Genomic DNA, 19,267 nt, shown 5'->3' with positions numbered 1-19,267 from the left:
CTAGTTCCACTTTCATGGTAACAACCAGGGTGGAATTCCGTATATTCCGTATTTTTTTTATTTAAGGTAAATTAACGTTTTTTGTAACAATGTTGTGACTAAAATCTAAAAATTACGATCAACGAAGGATTATTAAGATTAGGATCTTATTAAAGTAGTAGAGAGGTAGGTACTATAAAAAGATATTATTGTCAAATTAAATCTTTTTGCTAAATATTAGGTCAATGAAACAGAAAAGTTTGAAAATTTAACCTGAGGGGTAGTTTTTTTTTGTTAACGTATAGCAACTCCCACTCGTGAGTACCACCCCTGGTAGTTTGATTAATGTTTCAGCAAAATATCGCTGCCAGGCATGAAGCCATGTGACTGTTGGCTGATCGCCTTCTCTGCACAGGTTTGGCGCCTTGTGGAAGAAATCCTTGCTTTCAGTCGCATTCGAACCGTGGCCGATACAGCTTGTCTTTCTGAGACATTCGGGTGGCAGTGTGATTTTGGTGGCACTATGACTGGTGGAAATCGTGCTCCCTGGCCCAGTGGGACGCTCAGGAGGCAAAAATCCTGTGTAGATGGATTTCTTCTGGCAGCCACAGTGCGAGGTCGTTCTGAAAAGTCCTCAAATCTTCTGCAGAGACAGTTTTCCGTGGATCAAGACATGAGGCATTGTCAGTCGAACAGCATCAGGGACGATTCACGAAATACAGAAGCCAATTTTCGCAATAAAAAACGCCAATCCACTACAAATCCTGAAAATGTCCCGAAATACGAGTGAGTTTTCCTCATTTGCAACACTTCCACCGAAAAAAAAAATCGAAACGTCTTAACAAAAAGTTCCCCAAAAGAAAATAGCTATATTGTGAGGGAAAAAGAAATTTCATTTACCTATATATACACCAAATAATATACGGAAGGGGACGCGAGAAAAGTTTTCTACATATAAATGCACGGCTTTCATTCATAAATTGTGTCGTGTAAAAATTCCACAAAGTTCGCAAGTTTTTGCAACTTTTAACTTGATGTGCAAAAGTTTTCGTGGAAAATATTTACTAAATGAACTCTTTTGAACTGCAATCTAATGTTTTCATCACAAACATAAATGAAGCAATTAATGATAAAGCGGAAGAAAAAGAAAATTGCTAAAAGATAAAATATATGAATAAATTTATACCATATTTAATGGATAATCATACATGCATAGGACATTGTATTATATGGATTATATGACATATTCAGAATTCTTATTTCAGAAATAATTTTAGAGTATATTATCGAAGAAATTCTTTTGTACACATTTGAAACCGAAAGATGCAGCAGATTGGATAATTATTTTGGTAAAAATGGACAGAAGAAGTGAAAACTGAAAACACAAACAAAGCCAGTGATAAGCCTAGAAAAGCTTATAGAGGTGCGATTCCTTCATTACAAATTTGGATTATGGCAAACTCGAACGATATTTATACATAAATAATGCAAATTTCGTTTAATTATTCTTAAACTATATAATAACGTATTATCGTTATGAAAGTATCTAAAAAACTTTAAAGTTGATTATCTCGGAAACTATGAGAGATAGAGGCCTCAACTCTACATAAGTTTGTAACCTCTGTCAGCGACCCGTGAGAATTCGGGAAGATATTCATAACCCACGAAAAATACGCGCCCCGCGAAAATCCGCGAAAAAATTCGCGGCCCGCGAAAATCCGCGAAAAAATTCGCGCCCCGCGAAAATTCTCGAAAAAATATGCGACCCGCGAAACTCCGCGAAAAATTACGCGCCTCGAGAAGATCCGCGAAAAAATTCGCGCCCAGCGAAAATCCGCGAAAGACATCGCGGATCGTAAATTGTATATGTCACCTTACAAATCTTCGAATATATATGATTTTTAACTGGTTTAGAACCGGTTTTTCAAAAAACTAATAGCACAGAAATCGTCGTACGCGCGAGTAGATATATTTTAAAATAAAAATTTATGAAGATAGCTCTTTCCAAACCAGAGATATTGCGTACTACGGACGGCCGGACGGCCGGCCGGACGGCAGTCGGATCCGAAATTGCCGGCTTACGATTTTCGGCATCAGGGATGTTCAAAACATATACCCTGTGAATTTCAGCTCGATCGGAGCACTTTGAGAAAATACGAGGATTACAATAGGTGTAATTAGAAGAAATCGCACCTAAAAATGCAAATATATAAAAATAGTGAAATATTTTTGGCAAAGGGACAATAATTAAGAAATTATACACCACCTGTTTAAAAGAATTTGTGATCATTTTTAATTAATTTTTACTGACCTAAATAGAATTTTTTTTACTGATCAAATTGATTTCTCTTCTGACTTATTACACTTAACTAAGCCTTATTAAACTTATTATTAATTTTTCATCTGTGATGTGACAGATATCTCATAATATCTGCAAAATCTACTTTTCTAATTTCTTTTTTTTTTGATAAATTTATCGTTTCCACGTCTATTGTTACATTCATGAATTTTAATAAATTTATTTTTCTTTGATAGGCAACATCAAGTCAACAATACCGATTTATCCGAGCGATTGAAAAAAGCTCTAAATCGTCGGGACAATCGTATAAATCTTAATATTGTCCTTACCCAAGTATCCAATATCCCTGAACCGGAAGCCATCAATGCCAGTGATTCAGAGAGTCAGTCGAATGAATTGGTGCAGGCATCAGTTGATTCGAAGGCATCCAAAGAAGTTCAGGAAATGTCTCCTGGAGAGACAAAAGGTGTCCTGAAGCAAAATGCAGCTAGACCACTAGGCCGTGGCCAACGTCCCCCTCTCGTAAGAGCTATGTCTGCTCCCATCCGGACAACAGCTGATCCAGCACAAAATCGAAGAAAAAATCCCCGAAGGCGTAAATTTGGAAGGGACAGAGAAGAGAATTTGCTAATGTCTTCCCGCAAGAGCCTCGAACGGCAAGATGCAATAACTAGTGACACATCTCCATCCAGGAGCACCAAGAGTTGCGAACGTAAGGGATCGTCTGGTATTTCAGGTGGAACAAGATCAGCCATTGGATGTGATATTGTCACATTGGTGTCGCTTCTTAGCTCTGGTGGAAGCGATTCTGAACGAGAGGACAATGGTCAACCAACTACTGGGAAACCAGAAAAGAGCGTTGTTAGGCCACCGTCATTGAAGAAGACAGGCAAATCCGTATCCTTCCAGGACAATGACACTTCAACCTTTCCTCCTCCCTCAAAGGACTTCTCCACAATGTTTCGTCGTGGGTCTGTGGCTCCTTTAGCTGCTCGTATTCGATCCAATCGTCCTCCCACGGCTCCACCAGGATCCATCTTCATTACTGATTATGACAAAGGGTGAGGCCTAAAAGCTAGAAGTTCATTTCCAATTCACGCTTATTTAACTACAATTCTCTTTGTCTATCGACTATGTAATCAATCATCCCATTTAAGCACATAGCGAAATAGCAGAAAATCCATTTGTGGTTCAATGTACTTTGTTTGCAAAATTGCACCATAAAACGCTATTATCAATTTCCCACCTACAACACTGTAGAATCCGATATCCAATAAAAATGTCTAAGCACGAGTCTCTTGGTAAATTGCAAAGTGTTTGAATTTGTATCATTGTCTATGTCAGAAAAATACATTAGATTCTATAGACAATAATATTGCTTCCTTTTGTAAAAAAAAACTCATTAGAAAATTGTCCTAATTTTATGCTTCTCTTTGGCCTTAAACGCTTTTCAAAAAAAATCAATGTTTTTTTTTAATTTATTCAGACATACAGCTCAACATTTTAAAATGTTTTAAGTATTAAGTGCGGTCAAATGCCCTGTTTTATCAACTATTTTAGAGCAGAATATTTTTTTCACTGAAATTTACTATTTTTATCTGAGCATTTTCAAATTTTTATTACATTGTGCAATTATTTGTCATTTGGCACACATTCCGTCCATCTTTTCTACCATTTTCTGGCTATCAAAAGTAACTGTAGGGCAAAATTATGAAATTCAGACAAATAGGGTAAGTATGCCATATTTCGGCATAGTTGCATGCAAGCGTCAAAGTCTCAAGTTTGAAATGCAATATTTTAAATTCAAATTGATTTTTTTATTCTTTCTTCTGAAAGAGTGTTGCATGGAACCTTGTAAAGAGTTTATCGTCTTTATTTACTTTAAAATCATTCTTAATACATTTTAAAATGAATAAAAATGTAGACTTAGCTTTGGTACCTTATTTCGGCCACCTTCATTCTCATAGTTCCTTGCCCTTCGGGAATTCTTCTAACATCTTTTTCACGTCATCTCGTTTGTGGAAGCTACATTTTTTGTTATTCTTTTGCATTGTATAATCTCTAGAGTACGTAAAATCTAAAAGTTCATGGAAATTCGAGGAACAAAAAATGTGGCCGAAATTGCAAGCTGGCCGGAATTTGGCACACTTACCCTAACTGAATTTTCAGTTCGAAAAAAATAACAAAAAAATGAGCATAAAAATTTAATTCAATCAATATAAAGTATCAAATTTTTCTCAGTAAAAATTCTAAATCTTTACAAAAATGGGTCAAATTTTTATAAATAACTAGCACGTTTAATAAGAACTTCTTTATTTTTTATTTACCGAAACTTGCATAAAAATTTCACTAACCTGTAAAGTTTTAAATTAGTTACGGATCAAAATTCGATTTTTTGTGAACATATTTAATTTTTTACTGCTCATTTGTACAGTACTAAAAATCAAAAATCGAATAAATAATTAATCAACTTTAAATTACTCTAGAATTGCATAAAATTAGTTCCAAATCATAGATTAGACTATGAAAGTTTAAACTTCCAAATTGAACTATACAGAATTCTATAAACTCTATCTTTCTACTGATATTGAAAAAAATTAAATAAATTGAATTACTTTGAAGAATTATGCATTTAAGAGATACTCAAAAGTAAAACGGAAAATAGAGAAATAAAGAGAATTGAAATAAATCTTATCTAAGATCCAATTAAATTGATCCCGATGAACCGATGAGAAATATAACCGATGAGAAATGGGGAATAGAAAAGCGCAGATTAGAAGATTCTGATTTTTCCCAAAGCTTTCGGCTCAGTCAGAACTCAAGCTTTTACCAGTGGTTAAATCTAGTATTTTAACGCTTTTTACAGTTTGATGATTCACAGAGGTAGGACTTGAGGCAGTCAAATTTAATTTATGTGCTTTTCAAATATTATTTAATGCTGTCAAAATTCAATAAAACGCACAAGCACTTTAAAAAAGAAAAAAAGATTGCGCAGAAAAAATTAGTATATTGGATAAGTTCATATATTCTGTCAGTAGAAGAGGTCGAAAGTTTGGAGTGGTATATCTCAGCTCCTGATGAACAAAATTGGATGCGTGAACTATTGTTGGAAAGCTTGGTTCATTAGCTTTCAGAATCTGGTATATGTAATCTGCTATGAGTAAATCATGGTCATCCAGAACCATTTATGTTGAAGAAGACACTTTTTGCAGCGTCTTTTTTGACCATCCACTGCTGGGACCAGGAGTGACCCACGATTATCGCACAAGGACTATTTGTTAGAGGAACTCAAAAGGTATAATTTGTGGAAGAAACTTTTTTTTTGGACATCTTACTTTTTTTTATTCATCGACTTTTGCAAGAATTTTAACATTTTATACGCATAGAAAAAAATGACAGAAATCCTTCTATCTCATTTTCTGGACAAACTAATGAAGATATCGACTTGGAATGTTCTAAGTACTCCCCCATAAGTTGATCCAAGGAATCCAAATATCACATCAATTTCATCCCCACGTCTATCCTTCCCCTCCAGAAACCACTCTTTTAGGATTTTTGGAATTTTTTCCTTGCGTGTAAAATGTTAAAATTCTTGCAAAAGTCGATGAATAAAAAAAAGTAAGATGTCCAAAAAAAAGTTTCTTCTACAAATTATACCCTTTGAGTTCCTCTAACGAACAGTCCAAGTGCGAGAATTGTGGGTCACTCCTGGTCCCAGCAGTAGATGGTCAAAAATGACGCTGCAAAAAGTGTCTTCTTCGACATAAATGGTTCTGGATGACCATGATTTACCCATAGCCAATTACATATACCAGATTCTGAAAGCTAATGAACCAAGCTTTCCAAAAATAGTTCACTCATCCAATTATGTTCATCAGGAGCTGAGATATACCACTCCAAACTTTTTACCTCTTCTACTGACAGAATATATGATCTCATCTAATATTAAGAATAGGAAGATGGGTTTTACCGTTTTCATTAAGAACAATATAAAAAAAAAGGATTTTTTTTTCTTTTTTCTACTATTTTATCAAATTTTATTTTAAATAATTGATTTTAACAAAGAACCCACAGAGGAGAAATTTAAAAAAAAAATCACGCAAATAATACTTTTAATAGTACCTCTTTATTATTTTGAAGTTACCCTCATAATTTAAAATTATATTTATACATATATCAAATAAGTTTGAAAAATAATCAATTAGATTTTGAACAACTAATAAAAATTGCAAAGCTATTTTTTTGCATTTTTTTCTTATTTATTTCTATTCTTTTCAATTAACTTTTCGCAACATGTCGAGATCAATACCAATTTATACCCGTGAAGAAAATTTATTGAAGAAATTTATTTTATTGGAAGAGATTGACGCAAGTTGCGAATGAAAGAAAAAAATATGAAAGTTAATCTCTGCGACTTTTGGTGACACAATAATATTCTTCTGCATGTAACGAATATCCTTCAAAAGCACGCAAAGTCGAATTTACCCTCTGAAAATCAAAGAAGAGAGATTCAATAAAATTGCTCTATACCTATCAGAACATGTAAATATTTATCGTCCTAATCGGGCGATTGATTCCAAATATATCTGGCAAAAAAGTTAAGAGGGTGTTTTGGAAAAAGAAAGAAAACCCATCGAAGGGTCTCATCGGTATTTGTTCCGATACTTGGTGACATTGAAAATAGAATACACAAGTCTTGAGATGTGCAAGTGGCAGACGGAGATTGTTCATGGAAAAGCTAAATTGTTTAGTGAATAATTCAGCAAAATATTTAATGTTAATTTTGCTTTTGGCCTTCTGTGTCTTTTGCTATTAGATGTGGAGACGATGCAATGTCCTTAAAGAAACAACCAGTGAATACGGCCAAGAACACCTTTACAAAAGTGACTTCGAAGGCCATCATTGAAGACAAGTGCAATAGCATCGATACTGAAGACGATAGTCCTGATAACTTGAAGACAGCTAAAGAACGTGAGTGCTGGAAACTCTTTCAAAAGATGACAAATAGAGGCATTTCGGTGTCCTATGACACAATTCTTCGGGGCATGTTAACTCCCACGGAGCTCCGTATGATCCAGAAAAAGCAAGAACTGGAAAATGCCAAAAGGAATTCCATGGAAGAATCTCAAGCTCCCAATAAAACCTCATCTTCGGGATCGGCAATTGGAGCATCATTATCATCAACACAGAATCGTGATAAAATTAAGAATATTAGTAAATAGTGAGCTTTGTTGTGAATTGTGAATACAGTATGATGCAAAATGTTCAAGGTTTAGGCAACTCCGAAATTCTTTATTGTTTAAAAAATATATTAAAAATCAGAAAAACGCCGTTTAAAGTCATTTTGAAAATCCAAATCCCTGATATTGAGCAAGGGGCATTGTATTATTTATTATTGTATTTTTTTTTTAATTTTCTCTATAATCTCTAAAAAATAATCATTAAATAATCTTTAAAAAATAAAACTAAAAAATATAGTAAAAAATATTCTTGAAAATTGTCAAAAAACATTGTACACTTTACAGCATACTGTATCATTGTTGATTTGATTAATTTTACGCTCAACACAGAAATCGTTTTGTTTTGTAAACATGTTCTAGGATGGGGCAGTTTCATGCAAACCACATTTTTTCCTAACTATTTTGCTAAATCGAAACAGCCTGCATTCAAGCAAACTATGCCCTTAGTTTCACTTATATATTATTTGAAAATAATTATAAATATTTTTATATATAATATTAATTGATTATTCTAAAAAAAAATATCGGATTCCCGTGAAACTACCCACCCTATCCCAAGATGAATAAAAACAAATAACAAAATAATAAAGTAGGCCATATCGGGCTGGTGATGACGTAGATACTTTTTGGAGGTTATGTCAAAAATCATCTGTTCGTGACTCGCGCCAAAATATCATGCAAATACTTTTCTATAAAATGTTGGGAATATATCAAAATTATTAGTTTAATTGTTAACAGTAATGACTATGTTTATCAATTAAACTAATATTTGATGTTGTTTCTGTTTTACTCATACTTTTTTGCCACAAAATTCCACTTGGCAAAAATTATTTCCACGAAACCCGACAGACCATACACCATATCGCTCCTTGGAAATTACAAGGGGCCATCTCAATCTGAGCCATTTTTCAGGAGACAACATGAAAGATTCAATTTGTTGTAAATAATTATCTTAATTTAATGACTCAACAAAAGCAATTTATTTGTTCTCTATTTGTATGAGCATTAATATAAACATAGAAATTTTCATATTTTTTCATTTCAAAATAATGTTTTTTATGAGTTAACTCTTTGTCATTCTAAATGATATCCAAATTTTCCTGAAATTAGAATGATAAGGGATTAACTTGCTAAGATTAGTCCCTTGTTTCACAAAAATTTGAACAATTTACCTATTTTGTGCCCCTTTACTTCAAACAAAATTGCGCAAGCAATCAGAAATAGTAAAATTTTGAAAAATATTTCTAATAACGAAATTTAATGATTTATATCATCTGAAAATTTATTAAATTCTCTTTCTTAGTGCGTTAAAATCTCAAAATCGTCAAAAAGTGAGTTGGCCCCTTGTAATTTCCAAGGAGCGATATATAAGCAAATCACAAATGTGTCAGAACATTCAATACTCATATAAATGTTCTTTGGAAAAACTCAGATTAAGTAAAATAACATAGAATTTAAAGCATAAAAATCACGTAGAATTCTAAATTGATATAAAATGCCGAGTTCAGACATTCTCAATAAAAAGCAAATATTTATTTTCCTTAATTTCGTAAGACTTCTACAATAGTTCTAAGGACTCAAAAATCCATTTCCCCATTAAGATTTGCACATTGCGTTTTGTTAAATTAAGAAAAAAAAACACAAAAAATGTTAAAATGAGTTTTCATAGATTTCATTAACAAAAAGCTAATTTATTAATTAATTTTTTTCCAACACTTTAGCAAGAATTTTATCATCCATATCAATATACTTTCCTCTAAAATTGACAAATTTACGTATATATTAGGTATGAGTCCTTTTTACAAAATTTTATTTAACTTTCAAGAGGAATTCAGAAAATAAATTTAAGGTGACACTTGAATTCTCAACTTGTGGTTCTTTCAGTACAATTTTACAACTATTTTGGATCTTACATGACATAATTTTTATCAATTATTTTCACTTTTACAAGCATTTTGTGTTTTTTTTTTTAATTTCATTGTGTCATTACCCGATGAAGTTTGGCCAACGAAGAGAATGCATTTAAATAAAATTGACATTTTCTCGTCTTTAGCGAGGTTTTTTTTTTAATATTGCAATATTTGAGAGATAAGTATTTGCGATATTCAGAATTTTTGAGAATCAATTGCGTTATTCGCATAATTTCTATTCAGGATTAAAACATGACATTTTTTGATAATTGTAATCTTAATTGTGGTAAAACCCATTCAATTTTTCATTCATTTATGATGTTATACTCTATGTAAAAGATATGACACTTTACCGCACTTTGAAATTATATCCCAATATTCTGATTTGTGGTTTATTTTTTAAAATTTAAATCACAAAAATGTTATCAACTAATTTTTTCACAGAGAAAGTTAATTACTGTGGAGAAGTGCTCTCAGCAGTTCAGACTGCCATCATTTTCTGAGAAAATCGAAAATAAATTTTAATTTTTACTACATTAAAAAAATCTGTAATTCATTAAGATCCAACTCTTACCTCATTTAGTATTCAGAAGTTCTTAGTTTTTTCTTACAAAACAAACAAAAATGCAATATCGATTTGTTACAAGGCATATGGTACAAATTTTGCCTTCAAATGTGAAGGTACATGCCTCTGAATTTAGAATAGGCTCTGAAAATATTGCTGTTGGAACATCAAATGAGGTATTATTTACTAGCCTGAGGCCTAATACACTCATTGAAAGAATCATTGTAGTGAAACAAGCTATCAAATTTTTTTTTTCAATTTTTCTGACGAGTTGCTTTTTCTTTGGAAATAAAATTGTTGGAAAACCCATTTTATCGATATGAAAACTCTAAAATGCGACGTAAAAAGAGAAAGGTTGTGCTTCACAATGCCATATATTGGATTGGCCAGGAAGGTTAGCCTTGCCTAGAACGCTGTGATTTTTTTCCGTGTGGTCTATAATTTTTCAGAAAATCATAATAAAATTGAAAATTGATTAAGAAGTGTACAATTTGAAATGCTTTATGATTTTGTACTTTAATCATTGTCTTTTGGAAAAAGACAAAAACAAAAGGCAAAGACAATGACTTTAATGCAATCTTTAAACATATTAGCTGAAAAATAAGATTAAATTTAAAATTTAACAATGGAAAATCGATTTAAGGAAATTATTGAGTTCAATGGCATAATGGACGATATTTTGTCCTAGAACTTATACCATTTTAATAACATACCCAATGTGGTCGTATTGGTAAAAAGATGTTTTTTTTTTAATCAAAATTTATCAAATTATACTTATTTTAAATTTAGGAACAGTTAATATATTATCATTTGTGAATAGAATTAATTAATCTTTGCAAAATTATTAGATCCCTATTTTTCTATTATAAATATTTCACAAATCTGAGTTATCAATATTGTACCAGTCGGGTAAAAGTATCTACGTCACTGGCAGTTCGATTTGGCCCATCTTATACTTGAAACATCTTGACCCTACCCTGCAACGCAAATTGAAGATATTCAATTACTTTAATTTTGCAAACATGTTCAGAAGAAAGAGTGGGATCTAAGTTTTAGTTATTACAGATCTTCGCATACATAACGTTAGAAACATGTTTGCAAAGCCAAAAGTAGGGGTATTTATTATTATTCATATTTTATTATAAAACCATGTTTACAAAATAAAAGTAACTGTGTGTACCGCATATTTGTTGTTGCTAGATTTTATTAGTCTATTTATTGTTAAACTGAAAAAAACATATATTTTTTTCACATTCAAGAAAACAAAGTTGTGCGTAGAATCTTTGAATAAATACTGTTTTGCTGTGAAAGAAATTTATTTTATACCGCAAAATATTTCACCATTTAATGTCCATCTTTAAACCATTTAGGAAGTCTCATAAAAGTTGTTTGTAGCTTCTAGGACACTGCCAAGAGCTTATTGCAGACAATTGGTAAATGTTATTGTACGGGACCATACTAAATAAGTTTCTTTACTTCAAACTTAGTACAGACAATTTTGTATTGAGGAACATCGTGAAGAAAGTACTAAAACACAATAATTTTCATAATTACACAAAATATATAATCTTTTCTTCGCTAATGTATGTTGAGAAGATTTTTAAAAAAAAAATGTTACTTTCCTTTATAATAAACAAAGAATGAAAAAGATATATAAGATATATATATATCCCAAAATAGAAGAATTTATCCATATTTTTAATTATACATTGATTGTCGATTGCAATCAAATAATTTGATTTTCTTTAAAATACATACTTATAAAAATTGATAATACTTTATCACTTTTATCACACACACTTGTTCTTCTTCCTGAAGTATGAACCATCTTTTATAATAGAAAAATAATAAGAAGAAAAGTGTGAAAACATTAAAAAAAAAACAGAACGTGATTCTAATTTTTGCAATTTTATGACAAAAACAAGTGAAATGTATTTTAGGGACTTATAAATAAATAAAAAAAATAATTATTGGCACACAATAATTTCTTCTTTTTTACCTGACAACTTTTGTTTTATGAGATTATGGAAGAGTATGCAGGTTTTATAATATATGTATACAAATCGCAATTACAATCACTGGTACTTTATAATTATGTATAAAAAATGGCACTGAGAATTTATAAATAGTGCAGCAGGAAGATGCAAAGTGGGAGTTTAGTCACTTTTTAGATAGGATTCTAGTGGATTTGGACCTCGAAACTTTGATTGCAGTGGTTTTGAGTCATCTGAAAGAAAGAAATTGCGAAATTAATACACAGAAAAAAAAATTTTGTAAAATTGTTTGTGAATTCCTATTGGGGACTTACGAAATGCTCGTGAATCGTATAACCCACAAACAAGTTCGTTAAATTTTGTACTTTTTCCACAAACATTGTTCGTAAAATGAGCATTTGACGAACATTTTTTGTACTTTTACAAACATTTGTTCGTAAATCTTCATAAACACATAAAACATCTTCGTAAACACATACATAATTTTGTCATTTGTTCGTACTTGTTTGTGACAAAACAAATGACAAAATTTTACGAACATTTTTTGTGTGTTTACTAACATTTACAAACAAATGTTTGTAAAAGTACAAAAAATGTTCGTCAAATGATCATTTTACGAACAATGTTTGTGAAAAAAGTAAAAAAAAAATTACGAACTTGTTTGTGGGTTATATAATTCACGAGCATTTTGTAAGTTTGCCATAGGATTTCACAAACATTCACGAACAATTTTACAAAATATTTTTTTCTGTGTAGTAAAATATTATACACATTGTATTGGGGCAAAATCACACTGGCAATAAATTGCTCGCCGTAGCCTCACCGTATTTCGTTAATTTACGCATTTTCATTGCAAATTCATACGCAAATTCTCGATTACGGTATTACCTTATCTCATACTCGGTGGCACTAGGTGAAAATAATTATAATAAATTGAAGAAATAAAACGAAAATGCGATAAACGGTGAGCAAAAAAGACTGTACGATTAATTTCTCCTTACAGATTTTTTTTTGCTCACCGTTTATCGCATTTTCATTTTATTTCTTCAATTTTCTTATATTATTTTCACCTAGTGCCACCGAGTATAAGATAAGGTAATACTGTAATCAAGAATTTGCATAAGAAAAAACATGGTTTTGGATAGGAAGAAGAGGACTGAGTGAAAATGAGGGATATGTTAACAGTCCTTAAACCAACTCATGGGGGTCCCTTGAAGTTCCCAAGTCTCTAATCGTTTATCTTCTAGAGCGCACGGCCAGATAGACGAACAAACGGACAGACTTGCAGGCGGACAAACAGCGTGACATAAAGAAAAACTCGAAATTGCAGATTTCCAATATTTTATCAATATAACCCCTTGAGGAATCATATACTGGAGATTATAATATACTGCTGTCTCTGAGGAGTACGAGACGAGCAGTAACACTGAGGAAATGCCAAGATTCCAATGTAGATGCGATTCCAAATTACCCCACCCAAAAAACAATTCTCATTTGTTACATGTTCTGAATTAGGCTGTTTTTGACTAGATTATCAACATAAGATCAAAAATTATTGAATTTGTGTACAGAGTACAGAGAGTTATACAGGTGCTACTCCATTGAAAAATGAAAAGGGGAAATCCTATTCCTAAACATTTTTAACTGCTCGAACTCCAAGAGAAAGCAGTTTTCACAATCCATTTTAGTATATAATGGTTTCATGTGCTTCTGAATAATCAAATTTTCTTTACATTGGTTCCTGTCATGACTCATTTCCTTAGATCTCGTTGTATTTAAAAACCACCAAATAGTCGTGACACGAGCAAACATAAAGAAGATTTCGAAGAACCAGATGTATAGCCACACAGAGAAAAAAACGGGTGTGCGATTAACTTTTTTTCCTTATAACTTTAACACTTTTTTAGGTGTAAAAATATATCAACATTTTTTACTGTTAATTTTACGCCTTTTTAAGGGTAAAATTAACATGAAAAAGGGTAACTTTAGCCCGTAATACACCTAAAAAGCATAATATTTACACCGATTTCGGATCAATACTGCAGGGTAAAATTTACATTTCCGGAATGTTATTTTAACTTTTTCGGATTTCTCTCAAGTGCATGTACTAAAATAAAAGTTTAGAAAAAAGATTTCCCATTTTTATTTTTCATTGGAATTGAACCATTAGTCAGGCCAAGTGATATCAACATTCCTAAATCTCACCAGACTCAAAAATCATTGTCTTCACTCAGAATTACAAAAAACGCAAGTTATCTCTTATCGTTTTACATCTACCCCACTAACCGGTTGAAAGAGAGTGGATTGAGCAGAACTGAGTTGAAGACAAGATATTTAGCCATTTAATCCCAAAAACTCATGGAGCTAAAAACTAGTCCCCGCAGTGAATGATATTTTCCTTGATTTCATTTCCTATATGTATTTGGTATAACTATAAAATAGATCAATTATTTTCTTACTTGTAATACTTCTGCCCAAGCTGACCGACGTCCTTGTAGTTTGTAGGCAGTTCAGCCACTCGGATAGTGTGATTTCACGATCATTGTTAACGTCACAATACCGTGGAAGCTTCTTGCCACATTTTCGGAGAGCTCTGTAAAAGAATTTGCACTTTAGATCAATTCCTAAATAATTAATAAATATAGCAAAGATATCTACTTGATAGGCATAACCAGTTCCCTAAATGTCTTCCATTCTCTTCGTTCCCAAACTTTGTTCTTGTTCTTATCCAGTATAACGAAGCTGAGAGTGGCAAGTTTCTCATCTTCATTGTTCCATTTTGTGTTATTTGTGGCACTATTTGCAGTTATTATCAACTGATCCTTCAGGTATAATTTGAGTTCTCTGAGAAAATCTAATTTCTTGCCCTCAGGACATCCCTTCATGGGCCTAGTTGGTGAGTAAATAGCATCACATTGGGGTTTCTTGTCCTTTGTAGAGGTTCCTGGGATATTTTTTCCAGTATCTTCATGGACACACCAACAGTATCCAGTTGATCTGTAGCACTGGACTCGTTGATATCTACCATCTGGAGTACACTCTGGTACGTAAAGCGCTGTAGTTCCAGACTATAAGAAAAAAATCAAATGTGAATTACTTTTTATTGATCGAACTATATAATATATGGAAAAATATATATAAAAATATCTTTATTTTTTTGACCTCCCAAAATTTCAACCTTTCAACTCACGGAGACAAATTTTTTGTTTCAAATCAGATGATTGAGGAGACTGGGGCAAAAAGTCACAAATCGAAAAATTCAAAATTCTTCCAAGGTAAAAAAGATAGCGACTCAATTTTTTTTCTGTAGATAGCCTTCATAGACATTCTACAATATCGCAAGTTTCTTAGAATTCGAACAAGGAATTTAGAAAATAAAAAATATCAAAATTTTTAGCCCTATTTTTGAAATATTGTCCTTGCAGAAGATAACAATTACCTACTTATTTTCCAAAATTGATGCACTGGTGAATATTTTTTAAATAATTTGGATTCTTTGAATACAAATATGCTATCTATTTTAGAATTTCACAAAAGTTCTTTTCTTCGGAAATCCTTTTATTAAAAATGGCCACTTGGGGTAAAAAGTAACAAAAGGTATGGAGCAAAAAGTAAGAAAAACCGAAGCAATTTCTGATGTCTCACGGCGAAAAGACACGTCAATGCCACGTTTTTTCACTTTTCCCGCAGAGAAAACGGTGTTTTACAAAGGTGTAGATGAATAAATTTTCTATGAAAATATGGCCTCTAGGTATTTTTTCAAATTTACGGAATCCCGTAATAAAGCAAATCAAAATATGATAATACCCCATGTCTGATACTATTTGCTCCAAAATTTTTGAGAATGGTCACAAAATTACCTTTTAGAAATTGGCCCGATAAACGTATTTCCTTACAAAATAGAGGAATATTACTTTCACAGAGTTGTAGAGCGGTACATTTCGTATAGAACTGCGCTAATTAGAAATTTTTGAAGCGCTCGAATAGCTTGTAAAAAAATAAAATATCCGTTTTGTGACTTTTTGCCCCATAGTCTCCCCTACTAAGAAATGTTTTTATTACTTTTGTTTCATTGAGTCATACGGGCTTCAGACTTGAGGCTTAGCTAAATGGCTTAAATCCTCCAATTCCTTATCAGCCGAGATTTTTGAAGAAATCATTGTTTCGGATTGGATAATAAGAGCAAATTATCCATTGGATTTTGAAAAATCATCAAAATTGTTTGTTATTTAGATTTTTGAGGCCTTCAGGAACTGGACTAAACCTCCAGTCTGAAGCTGGTATAACGGATCAAACGGCCTCAGATATCAACTTGAGATCTACAAAGGATCACCATCATCACAAAGGTCTTTCATAATATCAACCTTCGTGTCACTAATATGACCTTTATTTACCTTTTTCTAAAACATGTTTCTTATGAGTATCTTGAAAACGCGTAGTGCTTGGTGAACATTGTCCATACGAAAATGGACTAGAAATCATCTTTAATATAATGGGATATCAAGGTCAAATATTCAAGAGTAATAAAACTCTAGGAAACGTATTTGTTCAAGATGAACATGCACGTTCATACAAAAAATTATCAAATTACGATTTTTTAATCTTTGAGGGATATTAATGGGTTTTAATTCATATCAGAGTACTTTTGAAAAGTTAAATCGTCAGGATATTCATCATAAATCCTCACGTCCTAAAAAGGACACGAATAATTCAACACAAAAGTTGGACAGTTTTGGTTTCACCAAGACTTTACAAGGGTTTTCGTTACCCCTACTTTTTAAGTCAATGACTTATCCTTAAAGGACTTAACGACTACTACACTATTTTTAGATACTTTTACTATACTAGCAATGTCCTGTCATTTCAATTAGAGACGAATAGTTTAACTAATATACGGATTTTAGTTTTGGCTAATTCGAGTCATTTCACGAAGTATACAAAACAAGCCTCACTTTAACGGCAAATATTAAAGAAACTAGGATGCTAAACAATCCTAAACTTATACCATCCTATTTTCTATATCCTTAACTCTATCTGATATCAATTTGCTACCATTCTAACAAGTAGTTTCTATGATATTAGAGATTGAAAATTGTCAAAATCTTATTGAAATTAGGTAATTATGCTTAGTGCTAATGACACCCGTTCATTCACTTCTTGATCATCATTTTTTCGTCAGCAAAATAAAAAATGTTCAATTTTACAATGACGCATTATGGGTTCACGGAGTTCACCTTAGTAATTAAATGGGGTAAAAATTATTTTGTAAAATAGGGTTAATTTTTGTTAAAGAAATCAGATTGTGATAGAGATTCCTGAGTTTCACTTCCAGCAGCACGAGAGTGCTTGTTCCAGAGAAATCGCATCTCCCTTTTGGCCGAAGACCAGCGGCATCTTATAGCCTAATGATTACCAGCGGCCAATTGGCTCCCTACTGCCAGGAAACAGCGGTTTCTCTTCAAGAAGCCTTAAGACCTAGGGCAGGATTTGAGAATATTTCTGGAGGAATTTTTCCCTAGAGGCATTCATTTGCCGGACTGCAAGGTTGGAAATTTATTTCTAACCTTGGTTAAAACTCTCTCGAGACACCCCCGGGGGTAGCCTACACAAGGGAGCATTAGGGTCTTGACAGACCTGAGGATTAGCCGAGAGACGGCTTAGTGTAATTATATATTAGAAATAATAGTCAAACTACATTTCCATCATTTTCCACTAAGTCGTCTCTCGGCTTAAGTCGTAAGTGTGTCTAGGGCATTACTGTCTTAAGCCCAGTGGCTCGAAAGAGCCGTTGCTAGAGGCCGTGAAAACAGTCGAGAGTCAGTCCAAATAGTGGAAGAATTCCCAAGAAAGTTCTCTCCAGAGCAAGGGAATAATCTGACAAGATTCGGATTATTCTTTTCCTCTAGCTTCGGCTTTTCAGCTGTTTGGAGCCGAAACAGTATTTTTCTGTTGATTAGAACAAGTTTGATTTCGTTTGAGAGGTTTTGAATTCTCTGACAAAGCTCTACGTTTGAGAAGATTATAATCCAATAAAGAACCGGTTAAGAACCAATAATTAGATTTTTCTTTAAATTAAAATGTTGTATTATGTTATATGTATTATATCTTGTTATTTCGGTGTGAATTTGGTTTAAATCTAAAAAAAAAAGAAAAATCCTGAAAAAACTTTTACCCTTTCTACGTAAAGCTAGAATTTATGAATATGAGACTTTTTCTTATATTATTGACTAAACACTGCGAAAATAAAATTTGGAATATTTCTAATGAGTTCGAGCATTCTGCAAAGGTGGAACGTTTTGTTTCCCCTTTTTCATCATAAATCATAATTTGTAAATCATAAAATAATCTTTTTAAGAATGACAGACCTTCTGTTCGTCCAAGGCAGCAGCTCTGTCAGCCAAACAATCGGATTCTCCATCAGCTCCATCTCTTCCGAGAGCATCACCATCTCCGGATAATTGTAGAGTCGTCTTACCTTGAAGCACTGTTCGGGAGATCACCACAAAACACACAATAAAATAAATAAATAAATGGATAAACATTAGAGTAGAGGGAAATAGGAAAAATCAACAAAATTGTAAATTAAAACCAAAAGATAGTAACAAATGAACACATATAAGAAATTCTTTTGTATTTTTCAATCAAAAATTTGGTTTTTGTTAAGAAAATTTGTTACATGACCGAAAAAAATGAATTTGAATGAAATGATCAATTGTCGTTAAAACCAAAACCTAAAAAAATTATTTTGTTAACCAAATCCAAAAAAAAAAGAATGCCTAAACAATCCATTTCGTATATGTGCTGCTGGGGCATATTTGTTGGAGGGTCAAAAACATCTTTGGCAAAGTAAATTGTTGTGGCTGTAAAGAGATACATACAGAAGCCGGGCTTCTTGTTCATGGGGAACAAGCGCCTGTCGGTGACACCACCAATTAGGGCATTCATTGACCCGGGAAACTCATCCTCGTAATAGTCATCATCCTCATCGACTTCCAGTGAACCTTCCTGGGCGTCTACTATTGTTGGGCCAGCGTGGCCACTGGCAGCTGATGCCGGTGTCAGCATGGTGAATAAAACAAGGGAAACTGAATGACTTTTCACGCGATCTCGCGGACACCGGATGGGCTCCGACTTTAGTGCAGTTAGTAAACATATCTCAGTTTTAGAGTTATTAAACATGAACCATGAATGACTGTCTTTCATAAATGATCTTTCTACTTTAGAGCATTACACTAATTAAACCACTTGAATGGGAAATATTTTATGTACATGTGTAAGAT

The 19,267-nt window shown here is 32.6% G+C and overlaps 2 protein-coding genes across 10 annotated transcripts in view; one reads left to right on the top strand and one right to left on the bottom strand.

Moving 5' to 3' along the window:
* The first annotated feature begins 329 nt into the window (after positions 1-329).
* LOC129801334 (uncharacterized) lies at positions 330-7,865 on the top strand. The gene is made up of 3 exons (XM_055846269.1): positions 330-765; positions 2,515-3,339; positions 7,095-7,865. Exons 1-3 carry the CDS (start codon positions 353-355, stop codon positions 7,498-7,500), a joined length of 1,644 nt encoding a protein of 547 aa, XP_055702244.1. The 5' UTR covers positions 330-352; the 3' UTR covers positions 7,501-7,865.
* A 3,425-nt stretch (positions 7,866-11,290) lies between these two features.
* Positions 11,291-19,267, bottom strand: part of LOC129801332 (SPARC-related modular calcium-binding protein 2) — a 32,399-nt gene continuing 24,422 nt past the window's right edge. For 3 of the 9 annotated variants that reach the window (XM_055846265.1, XM_055846263.1, XM_055846264.1), the window contains exons 6-10: positions 18,866-19,033; positions 18,353-18,471; positions 14,646-15,055; positions 14,447-14,580; positions 11,291-12,220 (exon numbers count right to left, since the gene is read on the bottom strand). In XM_055846265.1, coding sequence (XP_055702240.1) covers positions 12,150-12,220; positions 14,447-14,580; positions 14,646-15,055; positions 18,353-18,471; positions 18,866-19,033 — 902 coding nt within the window. In that variant the 3' untranslated portion in view covers positions 11,291-12,149. Of the gene's footprint in view, positions 12,221-14,446; positions 14,581-14,645; positions 15,056-18,352; positions 18,472-18,865; positions 19,073-19,267 lie in introns of all 9 variants that reach the window. The other 6 variants (XM_055846261.1, XM_055846262.1, XM_055846260.1 and 3 more) reach the window with 2 other exon arrangements.

This window comes from Phlebotomus papatasi, chromosome 2, assembly GCF_024763615.1.
Source record: "Phlebotomus papatasi isolate M1 chromosome 2, Ppap_2.1, whole genome shotgun sequence".
Classification (NCBI taxonomy): Eukaryota; Metazoa; Arthropoda; class Insecta; order Diptera; family Psychodidae; genus Phlebotomus; species Phlebotomus papatasi.
Note: the sequence above shows the minus strand (reverse complement) of the source record. Positions and strands in the feature narration are given on the sequence as shown.

Coding starts and splice junctions, on each gene's coding strand:
- LOC129801334 (XM_055846269.1), top strand. CDS start 353: ATGAAGCCATGTGACTGTTGGCTGATCGCCTTCTCTGCACAGGTTTGG. Junction 766..2,514: donor GAAAATGTCCCGAAATACGA/GTGAGTTTTCCT, acceptor TTTCTTTGATAG/GCAACATCAAGTCAACAATA. Junction 3,340..7,094: donor ATTACTGATTATGACAAAGG/GTGAGGCCTAAA, acceptor TTTTGCTATTAG/ATGTGGAGACGATGCAATGT.